The sequence below is a fragment of the Podarcis vaucheri genome, assembly GCF_965113315.1.
Source record: "Podarcis vaucheri genome assembly, chromosome: 4".
In the NCBI taxonomy this organism is placed as follows: Eukaryota; Metazoa; Chordata; class Lepidosauria; order Squamata; family Lacertidae; genus Podarcis; species Podarcis vaucheri.
In genome coordinates, this window is record NC_138762.1 from 86,555,582 (window position 1) to 86,575,226 (window position 19,645).

Here is a 19,645-nt window from a genome sequence, read left to right on the forward strand (position 1 = left end):
CTTATTTACATTTCACGAGCTTTCCCGGGCCCCCCCAATATTTTTTATAAGTCCGCGTCCCTGGGCAATTCCACTCTGCTCTCAGTCCTAGCCTTCCAACCCTCTCTTTTCCTAAGGCTAGCACTAACTAGGTTTCCACCTTCTTCTTGTAATGTGAAGAAATTCAACAGGTGTAGTTAGTTGCTCAGCCCTGCATCTCCACGATGGACCGTAGTTTGGAAGCATTAAAGCCAGAGGGTCCCTGATCAGAAGGAAAAGTGGCAAGCCTGTAAGAAGGTGCACAGCAGGCAGAAATCCAACAGGCGCAGCAGCCTTTCCAATATAGCGATTGTGGAGTTTCTGAGTATTTTTGGCAGCAATGCAATACGTCCTGTGGAAAACCACTTAGTGAGTAGCTTAAGAATTTTTTAAAAAGCGGGTTATATATATATATATTTTAATTCAAAAAAAATCTTAACACGCAACATGCAAGCTTCACAGAAGTCAGTGAACTTACCTCCCAAGTGAGCAGACATAGGAACGGGGTTGCCACATATATTAGGTGAAACGACCGGCTCCTGCCCGCTGCCCTTCACTGAAGAAAGTTATCGCTCCGTTCGGCCTTTCCTTCGCCTGCTTTTCCCGCCGCACTGCGCAGGCGTGCGGTTGCCTAGACAACGGCGGCTTTCCTCGCCGGCTTCTTTCCTCCGGTCGTTCATCCTTCCGCTGATTCTGTCACGTTGAAGAAACGTGACGTCAATCATCTCTTGGAAAAGGCGGGAGTAAGAGCTCGCCGAAGGCGCCCACAGAGCTGGACAAGTTGAAGAGTGACAACCAACTTCCCAGCTTCCGGCTCGATTTAGCCCTAATTTCCAGCAGCCTGAAATAACCTGCGCTAGATGGCGCAGTCTCAGCTCCGTTGACTTCATTGGGACTTGGGGTGACAGCTCCTGCTGTCATAAATAGGAGTGTCGTAAATCAATCCTCCCTCGGCTTCGGCTCCCTTTCCTCCTCGTGAAATGTTGGGGTGATAGTGGCTGCAGTTTTATAAAGGTTTAAAAAGTCAAAGACCGCCCCCCCCCTCACAGAATGAGCATCGACCCCGTCTTCAGCACGTGAAATGGCAACTCTAAACTAACTCTCTGTGGAGAACGCCGAGCAGCCCCGCCCACTCCCTCAGGTTCTAAAGGGCAACAGCGCACTCCGGAAGCGGCCGGAGCAAGTTTGTGTGACTGGCAAGCGCACTAGGACCCGGGCTCTAAACACGGCTGTTCAAACTGGCGGGTGAGCTTCTTTCTTCAAACGGGCGAGCGCGAGGGGAGACCCGGGCTGGTCGCTTATAGTTTATTTTAAAAGGTTATTGGTTAAAAGCGAGGTCATGTGATGTTGGAGAGGGTGGGTGGGCTCGGGAGAGGAAAGGAAGGCGCGCGCAGTTTCTCTCCTCTCACTCCCCCCCCCCCAACTCTTTTAGTCAACCGTTTTCTTTCAGGCGTTGGCTTTTAAATCGGCGCGCGCCAGCTGGGGCACGCGGGTGGGGGGAAATCACGTGAGAGGAGGAGGCAAGCCGGATTGGTTGGCGCCTCACGGAACCTGTCGTGGGGCGAGCGTCGGATTCGCTCGAGGGTTGCAGAAGATAGAGAGTCGCTTGTTTGCCTCAACCGGCTCGCAGCTGCGCAGAGAGGAGACCATCGTTTTAGACGCGGATACACCCGCACACGTCCCACTGCATTAGAAGCGCCCGAGTTACGATATCGATGTGCTTTGCATGCACAGTTTCCTGTGAAAACTGTTATTCGCGATATAATTGGATGCGTGTCAAGGCCTTCTTTTTGCACGCTTATTCACTGCTGCAAGGGCGCTACAACTAACGCACGTATTTTTTTCCTATTTCCTATATTATCTTTCTGCTGCTTTAGGTCCCTTGGCTTTTGACTATGAATATATAAAACTACTGAATTATTTGCAAGGGTTTTTTTTTTATAGGTGTGTTTGTTTGGGCGGGGGTGGGGTGGGGAATTAAAACGAGCTTCATTTTCTCCGGTGAAAGTTCAAGGCAGGGGTAGGCAACCTAAGGCCTGGGAGCCAGATGTGGCCCAATCACCTTCTCAATCCGGCCTGCAGACAGTCTGGGAATCAGCATGTTTTTACATGAGTAATAATAATAATTTTTATTTATACCCCGCCCTCCCCAGCCAAGGCCAGGCTCAGAGCGGCTTACAAGCAATAATAAAAACAAGTTGAATGATTACAACTTAAAAACAAAATTAAAATACAACACTAAAATATTGAAATATTAAAATGTAGCCTCATCGCAGGAGGAGAAGGAAAGGAAAAAAGAAAGGGAGGGAGGGAATCAAATTGGCTCCAAGCCAAAGGCCAGGCGGAACAACTCTGTCTTACAAGCCCTGCGGAAAGAAATCAGATCCTGCAGGGCCCTGGTCTCATGAGACAGAGTGTTCCACCAAGCCGGAGCCAGAGTTGAAAAGGCCCTGGCTCTGGTTGAAGCCAATCTAACTTCCTTAGGGTGTTGTTATTTATGGACCTTGAGGCTCTCCATGGGGCATACCGGGAGAGGCGGTCCCGTAGGTACGAGGGTCCTAGGCCGTGAATGTGTCCTTTTATTTAAAATGTATTTTAAATAAAATTTATTTATGTATTTATTTAAAATGTATCTCTGGGTTATTTGTGGGGCATAGGAATTCGTTCATATTTTTTTCCAAAATATAGTCCAGCCCACCACATGGTCTGAGGGACCACGGCTGAGAAAAGTTGCTGACCCCTGGTTTAAGGAGACCATGAAGTGCCTTATTAGCTAGATTTTTAGCAAGTAGCATTAACTGAGCGTTGAATGTCAAACACACACACACACCCCACCCAAAAGGGAAGGTTCCTCCCCAACCTTACACTTTAGTCAGGCCGAAAACGTAAAAAGCAGCAGGACTTGTGATAGTTTGCCATAATTGTCATCGCTACACCACAAAGGGACTTGTAGTGCTACAGTGGTACCTTGGGTTAAGAACTTAATTCGTTCCGGAGGTCCATTCTTAACCTGAAACTGTTCTTAACCTGAGGTACCACTTTAGCTAATGGGGCCTCCCACGCAGCCGCCACACTATTTCTCTTCTCATCCTGAAGCAAAGTACTTAACCCGAGGTACTATTTCTGGGTTAGAGGAGTCTGTAACCTGAAGCGTCTGTAACCTGAGGTACCACTGTATATATTTTCAGGAGAAAGCTATCATAACATTGTACAAAGTTTAATTCTAGATGATGTTGTTTTAAAAAGTTATTAGCCCTTATAGAGACAATGAAAAATATGGCTCAGAATCAAATAAGTTGTGGGTAGGGATGCAGAGTTATTTTCTAAAATGTCTTATTTTTATATTTTGACAACAAACGGGTAGAGGGGAATGTTTGGGGAGTTGTAGTGACTGAACATTTGCAGTAAGCACAATATTTATGGCTCCATCTGTCAGCATTAGTCTTGTAATACAAACTTCAAGATCAACTCAGGTAGTTGTAACATAAGCAAGCACTTTCAGCTGTGAACCTGATCGGTTTATATCACAACAGTAACTGTTTTTTGTCTTTTGTATAACTGCCAGCCACAACTACAGTTGGAACAGAATTTACTTGAATTTATTGTTTCAAGTTGTCTGAAAAAAAATTTTTTTTCATTATTGCAATTCTTTCCCCCTGGGAATCACATCCATAGATTTTCGTTTTTGATCCTAGCAGTGTTATATGGTTTGTGTATTTATTGCAGAAATTTTATATTTGTATCTGGTTTGGATTTGATCATCCTCCTTTAGTTGGGCCTTTTTCCTCTGTTTAGCTTTTAACAGACCTTAAAACCAAGGTGTGGTAGACTACTGAATCTGGTATTTGGTCTTTTGGTGATTGGCTACCAATTTGTGGAGTAAGATGGCCTTTTGCCTTTTCTAATATGTGGTGCAGAACCTACATTCTCAGTTGGGTGCTCTGGACAGCTAATTAAATAATGAGTGTGATGTGTTGCCACTTGCAGGATAATGCCGTGTGGTACCCTCCAGGTGTTGTTGGACTCAAGAGCATAGCCGGGGGGCAGGGCAGGGAGAGGCAGCTGTCCTCCTAAATCTATAAAAATCAATATAAATGCATAGCTAACTGAGGTTCTACCTCCCCTAACAAAAGGCCTGCCCCCCCCCTAACAAAAATCCTAAGTCTATGGTTGGCCTACAGCTCCTAGCCCCAGACAACATGGCTGATGGTCAGAGACTATAGGAGTTGCAGACCAGCAGCATCTGGAGGGCACTACATTGGTAATACATCTGGTTTCAGGCATGTATTGGCTTGCAAATTGTAATACTGCATATCTCAAGACCTTACCTGTATTATACCTTTTAGAGAATTCTAATGTGCCTCTTGCTAATCCCTTAGCATTCCTTGGGGATCATCAAGGGTGTACTGCACAGAAGCCTATGCAGTACTTCAAACTTCTTGCACCCATTACTCCCTGAGTTTTTTAAATACAGAATTTTTGTGAATGAATTATTTCCTTGCAGAGAAGGACAATTTTTGTGTGTGTATGTTTATATGGAGTCTATATACCTGTATGTCACAGGGCAGCTTGAGCATCTGGAAGCAACTTGTCTAGCAGGAATACCTGTTTCGTCCTTGGCAAGTGACTAACCTAACTGCAAGGTTATCTTAAAAGCGTAGGTGTGTGACATGCATAGCCATGTCGCTAGGAACATGAGAACTTGTATCATGTCCAGTCAGACTGGTCCATCTAGCTCGGTATTGCTATATACTAGTGGCAGCTGCTCTCCAGGGTTTCAGATAGGAGTTTTTCCTAGTCCTACTTGGAGATGCTGGGGATTGAAGCTGTGGCCTTCTGCTTGGCAAGCAGTTACTGTAATACTGAGCTATGGTTCTTCCCCATTCTTGGATATTGAAGTATTTTTCTGGCAGCAACCCATCACATTGCTGTTGCAACTGTATATTAATAAGTGTATGTGCTCTTGACAGGTCTAACAAGATTACATTGATGACTGAGAGCTTATTCAACTGTTTGGCTATATATCTTGTCCTTATTCTGTAGCTAGTCTGTTTAATTTTTCATACTTCTTTTTATGGTTGCTGGACACTGATATGCTTCACAAAGGCTGTATTTGGGTGTAATGCTAACCATTGTTTAGTGTTCTGAGAGTGAACCACAGGCTTCTATGCACACGCACACGTCCTTTCTCTTTGGCATACACAGGAAGACCATCAGAAGTGTTCTTTTCAGATTAACCACAGCTTAGTATGTAAACTGAATCCTAAATTGTGGTTAATGTTTACATTTGAAACAAGCCTACTTCATAAACCTTGGAACCTAACCCTTGTGTAAGATGCAATTCCCTTGTACCCCAAAGGGTGAGTGAATTAAAAAGAAAGGCTTTTATTCGGTTTGTTCTACATTTGACACTAACTATATAAACAAGCATATACAGTAAACCTTTGATAATCTTAAATTTCTATCTCCAAGCAAGCATAAGCAGTTGCTTAGTGGTATTGAGAATAAATCTGAAATACTGTACTGCAAGGTAGCTACTGGATTATGGTACAAAGTTCAACTATACAGGAATAGATTAGTATAAAATATGGTTTTGTAAAGAAATAAACTTGAACATCCACATTTAAACAAAAGTTAATAATGAATTAATTGTTACTAACCCCTCTGTCATAATAAGAAGTTGTGATAATAGGGAGCAGCTGTTTTATAAGATGGCACTGTACCATCTTAATCCATTTGGGAGGAAAACCATGGGACAGATAATTTTATTTTCCTAGGAGTTGTGGTTTGACCTGCCCCCGCATCTCACAGCAAGCAATGGACAAAAATGTGGTGTGGGTGGGAGCAAGCCGGACACGTATCCCAAAGACTTGCACTCGGCCAAACATAATGGGGAAGCCATGGAAGAAGTAGAATGTTAACTGAACATTACATTATTTATGTGAACTATGTTTCAAAGATGAAATTGGGCTAAAAACATCTTGTTAGGTCCAGACATGAAGATAAGGGAAAATATGGGAGATTCAGAATTATTAAGCTAACAGAGGATGTTGGGAAGTAAAGAAATAGCCTAGAGTTGCAACCGATTTAAGCTGCCACTGGGTGAAGTCCAGTATTTGGGCTTGGTAAACAGGATTATTGATGCAGTGAGCTTGTGATAGAAGAGTCCATGAAACAGAGTAAGAAACCTAAAACATTACTTGAGTTTTGATAATTTTTCTGTAGTTCTGAGACAGGACACAACATAATGATGAAGCAAAATACATTATTTGTGGAGATCTTGCAGGGTTATGATTGCTATGCCCTTTAGCAGTGAATGCATTTTGCCCAGAGGAAGACACTCTTGAATGAAGGCCCTTTATCCAAACAACACTATATTTGCTTCCACAGCTTATCTGTTTAAAGCTCTGCTGAGTCCCTCTCCAACTCTCTATCTCAGCATCTAGATGCAGATGCATCTTTTTTGAAAGAGAGATAAAACATAGTTGCTTAAAATAAGCTCTCCTCTAGGTTAACCGCCAGCTATCAAATGCTAGTTTCAACAGAAATGTATGTCACGGCATCAGAATACTGCTGAAGTATAGACTCTAGAGAACTACAAGGAAGTTCACAGCTGATAGGTAGCCACTGAAAATACCTCTGTACTTGATGTTCAGACATGATGCATTGGTAATATTGAGATAATGTTCTCATTTGTAAAGAGATTAGAGTGTTTCACATTGATTTGAGAGGTAGTCCCCCAAAAGGCAGGTGCTCTAATCCAAATTATTTTATTTAACCCAGATTACATTATTTAAAGACCTTACTAGTGGATATAAAACTAACAGAAATCTTGTGGTGAATTGAACTTCAGAAAGACGGTCCTCTTTACAACAGAATCCCTATATTTGAGTTGCACGCTAGGGAGGAACATGTATCTGTTCTAATAGATTTCACTTCTGGTTCTTGGAAGACTGGACATAGTGTGGGATTTTTTTGTGCAAATATGGGGTCTCAGGGATGGTGGAGATGTAATGAAGTTGCCTTTAGGATTTTGTACACATCACATTTTAAATATACCTTACTGTTATTGATATGCATGTCTTCAGAAATGATTTGATACTATTAGCTCCTTGTGGGTTCCTTGACCCATAAGGCAAGCTAGAAATGAAGTAAATAATGATCCTGTTTCAGATTCAATGCATCAAATAAGCCATCTGATGTTGGACAGTTGCAGGGGTAGGGGTTGTTAACTAGTCTGTTAAGTACAATTCAGGCCAGTCTTATAGGTATTGCCCGGTGTTATCACCCCAGTAGTTGCAATGCTGTTTGTTTTCACAAACCAGAACTTCATCGTTTTGGAGTGGACAACTGCTGAGAGGAGACTCTAACCTCTTGATTTCAAAGGGGCCGTGGCTTCTACTGGTGCCTCACTGGCTAATGTAAGAAAGGTGTTTTGCCATAAACGGTTCTGAGGTATTTGGTGAGGTTGGAGAGAGGTCGGCCCAAGCAGGAAGCCCGTTGTCTGCCCTGTAAAGAAAATAGCAAGTTACAAAATGAAAGCATCAAAGAACCAACAGGATGCAGTCCCAGGAGTCTCTTCTGGCATGTGGGTCCTCCTTGAAAGTTAGTACTGAGTGAAGAGTGACCTTAAAACTCACTTTATTCAAACAGACTAAGCTCAGGTTTAAAGTTCAAGACATTTTGTTTTTTCACCTGTTTCCTACAGTTTTCAGAAACTTCTGAAGAATTAATGTGTAACTATATCTGGTCCCTGAGCCAACAGCGAGGACTCTTTTTTTTTTTTTTTTTTTTTTTGCCAAGGGAAAATAGGATGCTATATTGTACTGTACGAACCTTTCAATTCTAACATGTCTGGAACCACCAGAATAATGCACATAGGATCTACATGAATTGGAATAATTTGTCAAATGGTTTTGAGTACAATGTAACACTATCCTTTTGAGACATTTAATGAGACTAGGCCAAAATGAAGGCATCCATGGGCGTAGCCTGGGGAGGTAGCTGTCCCCCCAATCAATCAAAACCAATACAAATTAATACAAATATGAGGGCCTCCCTCCCCCCCCCCCCCACAAAAGCCTCCCCATTCTCTAACAAAAATCCTGGCCCAGTCTCCATATCTGTTCTCAGTATTCTAGAACAGAATTCAGGATGGTGCTAACTAGACAGAGGCAGGTTCAGTGTCCTCCCCAGGGATGTCTCTGGGTAGATCCTCTCCCCTTAAGCAAATGTTGCTGTTCACTTCTCTTGGAGAAGTAAGGAGTTGCATTTGGGGACAGATTAAGGCAAAATCTTCTCTCTCTGCACAGTGAGTGGTCTGGGCTTACTGAGCGAGAGCTCCTGTGGGGTGTGTGATGCTGTGTAGAGGGTGCCACAGCCACACTGCACTCCACAAGGGTCTTTGCAACATATAAACACTTTCTTGGTTTGCACTCCACTTTTGCTGGCTCATCTGTATCAGCCACTTCTCAGTGTTTTAGTGTACAGTAAGGCTGCAACTTTTTGCAAGTCCCACCCCACCCCCTGGACATCTACCCCCTTTTATTTTATGCCAAGTACATAAATCTGAATGTGTACAAGTTAAATGCACATACGCTGCAAGTGTACTGTACATGAGGGCCACAAAATGGAAACCCAAGGCAGAGCTAGGCAATGGAGAGCTGGCTTGTATGTCAGTGGCTCTCTTTAAGTTAGGAACATAAGAACACAGTAATCTACCTTAAACCAAGGCAAACCACAGGTCCATCCAGGTCAGTATTTTCCACACTGGCTGGCAGTGGTTCTTCAGGGTTTCAGACAGTATATTTCCAGTCCTGCCAGATGCCAGGAATAGTACCTGGGACCTTCCGCATGCAAAGCAGATGTTCTGCCACTGAGCTACAGTCATAGTCAGCTCTGTGGGACAGTATAAATATACTAAACTGGAACAAAGAGAGAGAACCTACTTTTCTGAAGACACGGGGATCTGCCACCAGTGGAGTGCAGCCATTTATTTTCTCCAGGGTATGTGAGTCGCTGCCACATGTACAGGACTGTATATAGACATTCTCTTCCACATATACTGCTGGCCCTTGCTAACTGAAAAATAAGTAAAGCGCATTCAAATTAGTGTTTTTAAAACAAAATCCTGTGTGTGTGTGTGTGTGTGTGTGTGTGTGTGTGTAAATCCCACTTTTCATTACATTTACTTGATAATATGTGTTCATAGGATTACACTCCCACTAGTTCTGTAAATGTACCGTATTTTTCGCCCCATAGGGTGCACTGGCCCATAAGGCGCACCTAGTTTTTTTTTTGGGGGGGGAATAAAGAGAGAGAAAATTATTTTCCCCCCCCAGGAGCGAGGCTGGGGCAGGGGAAGCCCAAGCTTCCCCCACCCCAGCCCCCGGAACAGGATGCTCTCCACAAGCCTGGGGAGGACTCCCGCGGCTTGCGCAGAGCTACCCGGAGCCCCGGCGTGACTGCTCAGCACGCCGGGGCTTCGGGATAAGAGGCAGCTCCGCGCAAGCCAGGGGAGCCCTCCAAAGGCTTGCGGATAGCTTCCTGAAGCCTGGAGAGCGAGAGGGGTTGGTGCGCACCGACCCCTCTCACTCTCCAGGCTTCAGCGAAAGCCTGCATTCGCCCCATAGGACGCACACACATTTCCCCTTCATTTTTGGAGGGGAAAAAGTGCGTCCTATAGGGCGAAAAATACGGTAAATCTTAACAACAACCCTGTAAGGTAATAAGCTTTTATCTTTTATTGTGGCAGGTGGGGTTTGAAGGTAGTGGTTTGCTTAAAGCTGCCTAAGAGGTTGTGACAGGTTAGACTGAAACAGTCTTCACACTGTGCAGTCTTGGGTACTATACCACCTCTCATATTACATATATATATATTTAGCCAGCCCCTCCAAAAAGAAATCACTAGTAGAAATTAATGATTAAACTATCTAGTTAAAATAAATGTACAGTCTGAAATGTACAGTTGGCCTGGCTGGGGGATCCTTGTTGTGTTTGCCAAGGGTGTTCTCAAGTCGCACAATATGCCTTTACGTTCTGTCATTTTTTGCATCCCCTTTTTAAAATATAGTCCTAAGCAAATCAGCTGTACCAACAATTGGATAGGCTGTCAGTCGTAGTTAAAAGAAATCGCTTGAAGAGATGACATACAGATTTCACTCATTTTCCCAGGATATTAATCTTTAATGACTGCACTATGAATATTTCATGACAGTATCTTTTTGAATAGGTTGTTTTGTCCTGGAGGATATTGTACATTATAAAGCCTGATTTCTCTCTAGGCGAAATTGGTGAAGTGTTGGAACATCAACTTTCGATCTTTGATTACAAGGAAAAGCACATTTTATTTCAGCCATTATGAAGCCTGATGTTGGGGGGTGGAGAGTTGTTTCGTTTTTTGACAGCTCATATGAAACTCAGTATTAAATACTATTCTTTATTTTTGCCACAAGGTGGCTAAATAACCTTCGAATGCTGGTGAAAGGGTTGTTTTATACAAATGACTGCAGAAAATGAAAGTTTCAAGGTTAGTCTGATTTCTTTTGAAATCAGTCTGTTACTTTTGAATAGCATATGAAATATTTGCATAGCCATTAGCAAAAAATCCAAAAAGCTGCACTGTTGTTAAGGTAAAGGTAAAGGTACCCCTGACCGTTAGGTCCAGTTGCGAATGACTCTGGGGTTGTGGTGCTCATCTCGCTCTATAGGCCAAGGGAGCTAGCGTTTGTCCGCAGACAGCTTCCGGGTCATGTGGCCAGCATGACTAAGCTGCTTCTGGTGAACCAGAGCAGCGCACGGAAACACCGTTTACCTTCCCACCAGAGCGGTACCTATTAATCTACTTGCACTTTGACGTGCTTTCGAACTGCTAGGTTGGCAGGAGCAGGGACCGAGCAACGGGAGCTCACCTCGTCGCAGGGATTTGAACCGCCGACCTTCTGATCGGCAAGCCCTAGGCTCTGTTGTTAGGACCACCTAAAATAGCACAAAACAGTTAGCAAGTTTTTATGTTCCCTGCACAGCTATTCTCGAACTGGGTTGGGGATCACCAGTGGGTCTCTGAACCGCCGTGCATCCCATGGCCATGCAGTAGGTTTTTGGTTGGGCGGATGTGCCAGCAGCTCCAAAAGTAATAATGATCTAGGAATAGAGAGGGAAGATGTTCTAGGAGGAAGAAGTGAATGTTAAAAGGGGGTTGGGGTGCGATAAACTGACAATCTGGGTGTGGACACAGGGTACGTGTAAAAGTGGGACATGGGTGGCGCTGTGGTCTAAACTTGCTGATTGAAAGATTGGCGGTCCGAATCCACGCAACAGGATGAGCTTCCATTGCTTTGTCCCAGCTCTTGCCAACCTAGCAGTTCGAAAGCATTCCTGTGCAAGTAGATAAATAGGTGCTGCGGCGGGAAGATAAACAGTGTTTCTATGTGCTCTGGCACTCGTCACAGTGTCCCGTTGTGCCAGAAGCGGTTTAGTTATGCTGACTGCATGACCCGAAAAGCTATCTATGCACAAATGCCAGGTCCCTCGACCTGAAGCGAGATGAGTGCCGCACCCGATAGGCACCTTTGACTGGACTTAATTGTACAGGGGTCATTTACCTTTTTTTCCTTACGTGTAAAAGAGTGTTAGTTTTTATGATGTTATTGCACTTACCAGTTTTTTTGTTAGATCCCTTTGTTGTTTGGTATCAACAACAGCAACAAAAAATTAAAACAGATTTCACTGCAAAAAAAGGTGTCTAGACATTCCATTGTGGCAACTTAAACCTGGGTTTAAGGTGCCATTTGATGAAAAGTTTCTAACACTGGTTGTAACTGCTGGAGAAAATATGGTCAGAGAGGTTCTCATCTCTATATGTGATGAGATTGTCTGAAAGTAGTGACCTACTGTGATATGACCTGTAGGGGTGTAATAAATAAATAAATAAACAGGAGGTGACCTTATGCCCATTGATGATGCTCCTAAATATTTGGGATGGAAAGAACAACAATACCTTGCATAAGCCCTAGATATGTTTCATGTTAGTTGCAGCATGGATGGAATTGATTAAAAATTGGAAAACGTTTCACATTAGGTGCCTGGTTGTAAAGGCTATGGCAAAGAACCAGGCAATGAAGCTGACATTTAACATAAAGTTGGCAAAGGTGATGGGCTACTGTGCAAAGTGGAACTTGTTTGCTGTATATATGAAGGAATGCCAATCCAATTTTGCCATGCTTTTGCTACAGACTTTAACACTGACCTACAAGAGACAAATATGAATAGAATCCAAGACATAGAACAAAATAACAAAATAAGAGCACTGAATGTTTAGCAGAACCTTTGCAGATGCGAGGAACTATTTCTGATTTCAGTCATGAAAACTCTCCCTTTAAGAAACTTATCCCTCCCCCCACAAAAAGTATAGCTTCATATGCACAGTAAAGAAATTGCTTAATGTAAATGAAGCATATCTTTTGTGGGCAGATGCTGTACTTACTATGGAGATTTTAATGTGCATTTTCATTTCCCCTTTTTATATTTTAACTTATTAACTCTGACAAGTAACCTCTTGGTTGTGAACAATTTAATTCACAATTCACTTTTTCTGATTCAAAGTGAACATGAGTGCCCTAATCCCCTAATGGGAATTAATTGCATGTTTCAGTGCTTAACTCTGATCCTCTCTCAATTCCCACTGGGACAAGTTTCTTCCTAAAGGGTCTGTGTTTGTTATTCAAAACACAATCTGAAAGATAATGATTTTTTTTCCCTCCCAAAGAGGAACTGGAGCAACCCAATATTAATGTTCTTTCCTTTGTAGGAGAACAAGCTGTAGCCTCTTAACCCATTTGATGTCATGAAGGGTAAACATATAATGCTGAAAGTGGATGAAATATCAGGGCAAAACAGGATGGCATTTTGGAAAGACAGCACCGTGGTTTTGAGAGAAGAGCCTTGTGTTTTCGTAAAATAGTATTCATTTCTACAGCACTGAGGTGTATAAGAACAAAGTCCTGGTGGTCAAAGGGGATGTATTTTTTTAAAAGGCAGCCCTTTGACCCAGTAAGCTTAATTTTCTCTGGGAATTTTTCAGCAGTGCTTTTTGAGTGTGTAAAGGGTTTCACAGAAACGCTGTGTATGAGGAGCTGAGCCTGATAAATTTTCCCTGCCAACCTTATTTTACTGTGTTTTATTTCTATCTCTGTTCCTCTAGGAAGCTGAAGGCAGTATATATGGTACTCTTCTTCCCCTTGTTATCCTCCCAACAACCTGTGAAGTAGGCTAGGCTACAGCCAGCCAGTGGCATAGCTTCATGCTCTAGCACCGGGGGGGGGGGCAGAGAGCAGGTGGGGGCAGGGCTGGCGCACGTCCTGGGGGGCAGGGCAGGGTTACTAGCGCAGGCGGGGGGGCAGCCACAATGGCACCCAGCCAGGATCACGCCGCGGGGAGCGGTGCGCTCCCCCCGCACTCCTCTTCCTCCGCCAGTGGAGCCAGCGACTGGCCCAAAATTCCCTTGGTTAGCTAATGGAGAATTTGAATATGCCTCCCTAGCTATAGACTAAAACTCTGATCATGAGTCCACACTGACTCTCAACTAGGGAGATGGGAATGGAACCAAGGGCTGCTAGGTTCATGTTTGTAGGTGCTACACTGGTAATTTCCGGATTGTGTGTCAAGAGAGAATGGCTTGTGAAATGCATGTGAAATGAATTGTTAAAGGCTTTTGTGAGGCCTACGTACTCCCTGTTAGAGGCAGTTGCTGGGACTCTGCAGGTTCAGACCCTCCAAGTGTCCTTATTTTCCAGGGTCAGTCCCAGATTTACAGAAGCCGTCCTGGTTTCAGATTTGATCCTGGAGTGTCCTCCTTTTCCTTAGGATGTCCCTCTTTCCATATGATAAATGTTGGAAGGTCTGGAGTTATGTGACCCCAACCCAAGGAGATAAGTAATTATACAACCTTTAGAAGACATCTGAAGACAGCCCTATATAGGGATTTTAAAAAAATTGTATATATGTTGGATTATGATTATTATGAAGAAATAGGACATCTCTATTTTCATTGGAGAAATGTTGGAGGGTATGCAGTTTTCACAAATATATAATGCCTACTGGATTACCCCTGTCTACATGCTTGTAGACACTATCTGAGAAATCTTTAAAAGGTAAGGAAATCAGGACGTACCTTTGGAAAAGCCATCTTAATTTTTTTAGTCTTAGGTTGCTTCCAGACAGAGCTCCTTGTGCTAGCCAGGTCTTCTGTTTGTAATGTTTGAATTGAATTTTAATTGACTTTGCACACTGTTGGGAGTAGTGCGCTTTTTTGTTTCTACATCTATGCTGTATCCACGCCAGTGCGTGTGACATCATTGCTGTGGGTTGGGCCACGTGCCGCTCAGCTCATATTCACTGCTAACTCTTGTGGGAGTTACTGTTTTATGAGCCCATTCTAACTTTTTAAATTGAGCTTTTAATTACGGCTAAAATAATTTCCCAGTTTTTTATTATGTAAAAGTGAGATATTTATGATGTTACAACACCATAATTAGAGCATGATAGCATTATGGTGTTATAATCATGCTTTTCCTCAACTGACTGAGGGGGGGGACACACCCAAATTGGGTCATTAAGTGACACCCATCACAAATGTTCTAATATGTGCTAAGTGGCGATAGGTTCACTTTCCTGATAGGTCATGGCCCACATCAAAGCCACACCCATTTAACAAGAATAGTGCTAAAGACATCTGCACCGGGGGAGGCTGAGCAACCCTTCTGTTCTTCTGAAATTTGAGGGAGTGGGCATGAGAAAAGACTGTCCAAGAAGACAGAAAAATTGCAGGGGAAATACAGGAACACAATAATTGGATGTCTTCTCAGATAGTATTTTGTGAATGCCTTGTAATTAGGGAGCGAATGGAGCATGGCCATTCCACATGAAATGACTAGACTGGAAGCACACTCTCTTCTCTATTCTATCACCCTGGCTCTCTTAATCTTAACATTCTCTGAAAGTAAACCTCTTGAACCACAATAATGAAATGTTGCTCTGCTTTTTATTCAGAAAAATATGCACTACATCCTCCCTCAATAAATAAATGAACTGGTATGAAAGAATAGGAAAAAATTGAATATGCCTCATAATGACCCTCTGTGTAAAGTGAGGGCCAGGTGTCCTGCTCACCTTCTGAAGATTTTCTGCATCTGGCAATTAAAGACCAAACTGCTGTGTTGGGGGGGGGAGAGACTGTCTCTCCTAGCAGTTCATGACTGATAGCAAAATTTGGGGAAGCATCAGATGTTCTGGGCTTTAGTTGGACAGAAACATCATGAAGGGAGGGAGAAAGGTTCATCTGGGAGGCAGAATACTTTGAACAGTAGCCAAGGAATAAAATGGAAACCTTTTCATTACTTTAGTAAATTGGAGGCTCTTTTGCCCTACACTGGGAAAGCTGTTCCCAAAATAGAACATCAAACTAGTCAGCCAGGTGTATTGCAAAACACTCGCGCCACACTCATGCCAAAAGCTAGTGTCACAATCTGTGACAGACATCTCCTGGTGAGAAACATTAAACATTTTTGGAAATGGTGTAATGCAATGAAGACTAGGTCTTTGGCAGGATATGAGCAGTGACCATTGTGTAAGCCTTGCAAATTTGACTTTTGAGGAAGCTGAAATTCAACCTCTGCTTTAAAGCTGGAATAAGAATTAGGGGCTTGTCTGACCAAGAGCCGAGAACATGGCTGCCCTTGAAATGAGGCATTTTACAACCTCTTGCAACAGCCCGCCCCCCTTACATGGTGAGATTGATGCCACTGACCTGAAGGTTGGAATTGACTAAAGGTTGGCCCTCCCAGAGTGTGTGTAGAGCTCTTGACACTGTCGCCCCCGAGTGTCCTGGGTGGCATTGTGGAGCCTGTTCTACTCCTTGCTATACCTTGGAACTAAGAGCAATGAAAAGGGATGTGTCTGTGTCTGTGTGTCTGTCTCTTTCAGACTGTAAGTGGTCTATAAATGGAAATAATAAGAATTGAATGCACTAACCCCAATGGGGGGAGGGTTTTTTGGGAGCGATATTTAAGTGACACTGACTTTGTATCCGTTTCTCTACCTTCAAAAGTGGTGGTGTTTTTCACACACAATCCTTTGGTGGCTTATGGATTTCCAGAGCTGGTCCAGTATTTTGGTGAATATTCCAAACTTGCACACATCCCTCCTGTGAATTTGTTTTAATATCTGTTGGACCCAAGAAGGTAGCATTGTTAAAATAACATACCACCTTTGCATTCACAGGGATTGTAATAATTGTGTTTTAGAATTATTGATCATTCATAGACTTTATTTAAAAAATGACTTTTTATTTTTTTAAAATAGATTGCTTCTGAGACATATTTAATACACAGATTGCAGGGCAGGTACTGTACATAATGGCTACATCATGTACATGAAGGCCTGTCATAACTTTTGGTAATGAGTATGTCAACTCGAATTCATATACAGTAACCAAACCAACCACATACATGCTCACTTGCAGAAAGAGTTGGGTTGTACATACATGCTGAAAACAATGGGATCCTGAAAATGGTTGCTTAGATTAGATGGCCCTGTTCATAACGAATCTTGTGACCGCATACACTATTGGACAGTGTGAACTGATAACTGGAGTGCTTGCTGTCAAACAACAAGCAACTGTTTCTTATTTTTGCTATGATCTTTGCTTTCTTCCTTTTGACACTTGTATTGTAAATTATAACTGGAGTTAGAAAAATAGCCAGCTTGTATTCCTTGGATTGTTTTAAAGCAACCGTATTTGCTAAATATTGCTGTAATAACAAGCTTTTAAGGAACAATGTTTACGCAAAGTGCGATAATATATCAAGGCTTATTTTTGTTTATTTCAGTTCCTTTCGTCAGAGGAATGGTTCGTGTCTTTGTCTACGGGACCCTTAAGAAAGGCCAGCCCAACTACCCATACATGATAAATGGTGCTAATGGGACAGCCAGATTCCAGGGCAGGGGGCTCACAGTAGAGAAATACCCCCTAGTGATTGCTGGGAAATACAACGTTCCTTATTTGCTGAATATCCCAGGAACGGGACACCGTGTCACTGGAGAGATTTATGCTGTCAATGACCAGATGTTGCAATTCCTTGATGAGTTTGAAAGTTGTCCAGACATGTATCAGCGAACCCCAGTGAGAATTGAAGTAGTTGAGCAGGAAGATGAAAGTAGTCCACCTGAAGGGACGCCAGCTGTTAACAGCATCCTGGAATGCTATGTGTATAGCACCACCACTTACCAGCCAGAATGGATACATCTCCCTTACTATGACAACTATGATTCCTTTGGGAAACACGGGCTTCCATATGTACTAAGGGAAAGCAGAGATTGAAACTGGAAGGTAAAAGCTGTTATGGACATATTATCAAGAAGTTGAGTAAAATCTCTAGCATGTTTACAGAAAGTAAGCCCTAATGTTTCAGACCATAATATAGTTGCCTTCAAGCCGATATTTTGGGGTCTAGTCAGGTTTTCAGACTAAACTTGCCTAGTCATGCAAGATGCATGGATGGTGTGTCTTTAATTCTGTAGTTCTCTGTTTAAAACTTGATCAAGAGGTGGAGGGGGGAATACTGTTTTGCAAAGCAAAGATAAAATACTGCAGTATTTCTAGCAATGTACCAGGGGATAAAGAACCTCCAGCTTACAACAAACTTTTTGCATTACTGTACAACCTTCACATAAGGAAGGAAATGGCCCTTGTAAGAGATCCATTAATCAAGAACTGTGAGACAAATGAGTTCGCTAAGGGAATTATCTTTGCTGATGCCCTCAAAGTCCAGTCCTCTGGCTTTCAGGTGCTCTAAGTGGGCATGGAGGGCAAAAATGAAGAGAGCATCAGGCTCTCATGATATGTGGCATTGTTCTGGAATGGCATTGCTCTGGAACAACAAGTTAAAAACTTAAGAACAGCCCTGCTGGATGAGACAAAAGGCCTACTTGGGCCAGCATCCTTTTTCTCACACGGGCGAGCCAGATGCCTATGTGAGACCTACAAGCAGATCAGAAAGGCCATGTACTGCTCCTGCTGCTGTTCCCAGCAAGTGATATTAGAGGCATGTTGCCTCTGATCCTGCAGGCAGTATATCACTAGCATGACTACGAAATCCATGAACTGAAATGAGTTGACATCATACTGCTGCTAGGAGCCAGATTTGTCAAATGGGCCTTAAGAGCTCCAGAGAAAGTTATGGTTCAGGAATTGGAAGGAACTAAGAATATTGACTCACAAAGTGAAGTCCAAGTGATGTGGAGTCCTCTGCTTCTTCATTTATTTGTCCACCTTTCTGGACATAATAGTTTCTGTTCCTAAAAAAAGTAAAGGGACCCCTGACCATTAGGTCCAGTCATGACCGACTCTGGGGTTGCGGTGCTCATCTCGCTTTACTGGCCGAGGGAGCCGGCGTACAGCTTCCGGGTCATGTGGCCAGCATGACTAAGCCGCTTCTGGCGAACCAGAGCAGCACACGGAAACGCCGTTTACCTTCCCGCCGGAGCGGTACCTATTTATCTACTTGCACTTTGACGTGCTTTCAAACTGCTAGGTTGGCAGGAGTTCTATTCGTTAGGTTTTAGTATATTTACATTCTCCTCCTGCCTGTTTCAGCTCCATAAATGACCACAGACTACTGAACAGAATCAACAACCTCTTCTCATTTATAGCTCAGAATTTTGAAATATGCCAGCAGGGAAGAAGGCAGATTCTCAAGAAAACTGCAAGAAAGCAGTTTTTAAGGTTGGTTATATTCCTTAAGTACCCAATGTGACCTTGCTGTACAACTGAAGGGCAGAGCAGTTCCTGATATTAATTAGACACACAATGCTACTCCTACGATTGTATTAATTATCCTACTATTTAAGGTTGTGCACATACAATTGCTCACTTAAGTTCATGTCTTTGTTCCAGCTTTCTCTCTTATACAGTCTATTCATGCTTTTGCTTTTGCTAGGCTTCCAAGTAAAAATAAGGTGATGGCAGATTGTTTTAATTGTAGAGTGATAGTGGTATAAATTTTGACAAAATTCAGTTTATTAATCTTTGACTGTAAATAATGAGAAAATTTGTAGTAGATATTTTTAAAATTGTGTACATTTGTATTACTTAAAAAACCGCTTAGTATGATTTACTTAAAACATTTGTCATGATTATAATAAATTAAATCTAGATGTCGAGACTTGCTGTGTAGGACACCACTACAGTCACAAGAGTTATGACAGTGCATGTACCTGTTGTGGGGTGATAAACAGGATCAGACTAGGGTCTGTTTGTTCTCATGATGAGCTTTCAGCCCTACTTTCAGTAGGGAGCAGCTGCACTCAGGAGTTCCCAGTTAGAGGCTCCTGAGTAAAACCAATCCCCATGGGGCTTGCATTTGACTTAATTTAAAAGGTACTGAATACAAATGTCACTTGCCAAGGAAGAACTGGGAACTTACTTAAGACTCCTGCTTGTTGCTTCGCAGTCATATCTTTTCCTGCCCCACACCTGAGGTCATATATAATGTCAGGATCATTGTCAGGTTTAGTTTAGCCCATAAGATAGAGGTTCCCTATGCCTACTGACCAATTAAAACTCACCCTT

At 42.8% G+C, this 19,645-nt stretch overlaps 1 protein-coding gene across 18 annotated transcripts in view; it reads left to right on the forward strand.

Moving 5' to 3' along the window:
* The first annotated feature begins 1,117 nt into the window (after positions 1–1,117).
* Positions 1,118–19,645, forward strand: part of GGACT (gamma-glutamylamine cyclotransferase) — a 58,117-nt gene continuing 39,589 nt past the window's right edge. For 9 of the 18 annotated variants that reach the window (XR_014218623.1, XR_014218624.1, XR_014218625.1 and 6 more), the window contains exons 1-3: positions 1,119–1,263; positions 16,905–17,404; positions 18,671–18,799. Coding sequence is in view for 4 of the 18 variants with exons in the window: in XM_082218905.1 (XP_082075031.1) it covers positions 16,922–17,395 (474 nt within the window). In the remaining 14 variants the exon portion in view is untranslated. Of the gene's footprint in view, positions 1,264–1,490; positions 1,896–16,904; positions 17,405–18,670; positions 19,158–19,645 lie in introns of those variants that run through there. The other 9 variants (XR_014218629.1, XR_014218630.1, XR_014218633.1 and 6 more) reach the window with 6 other exon arrangements.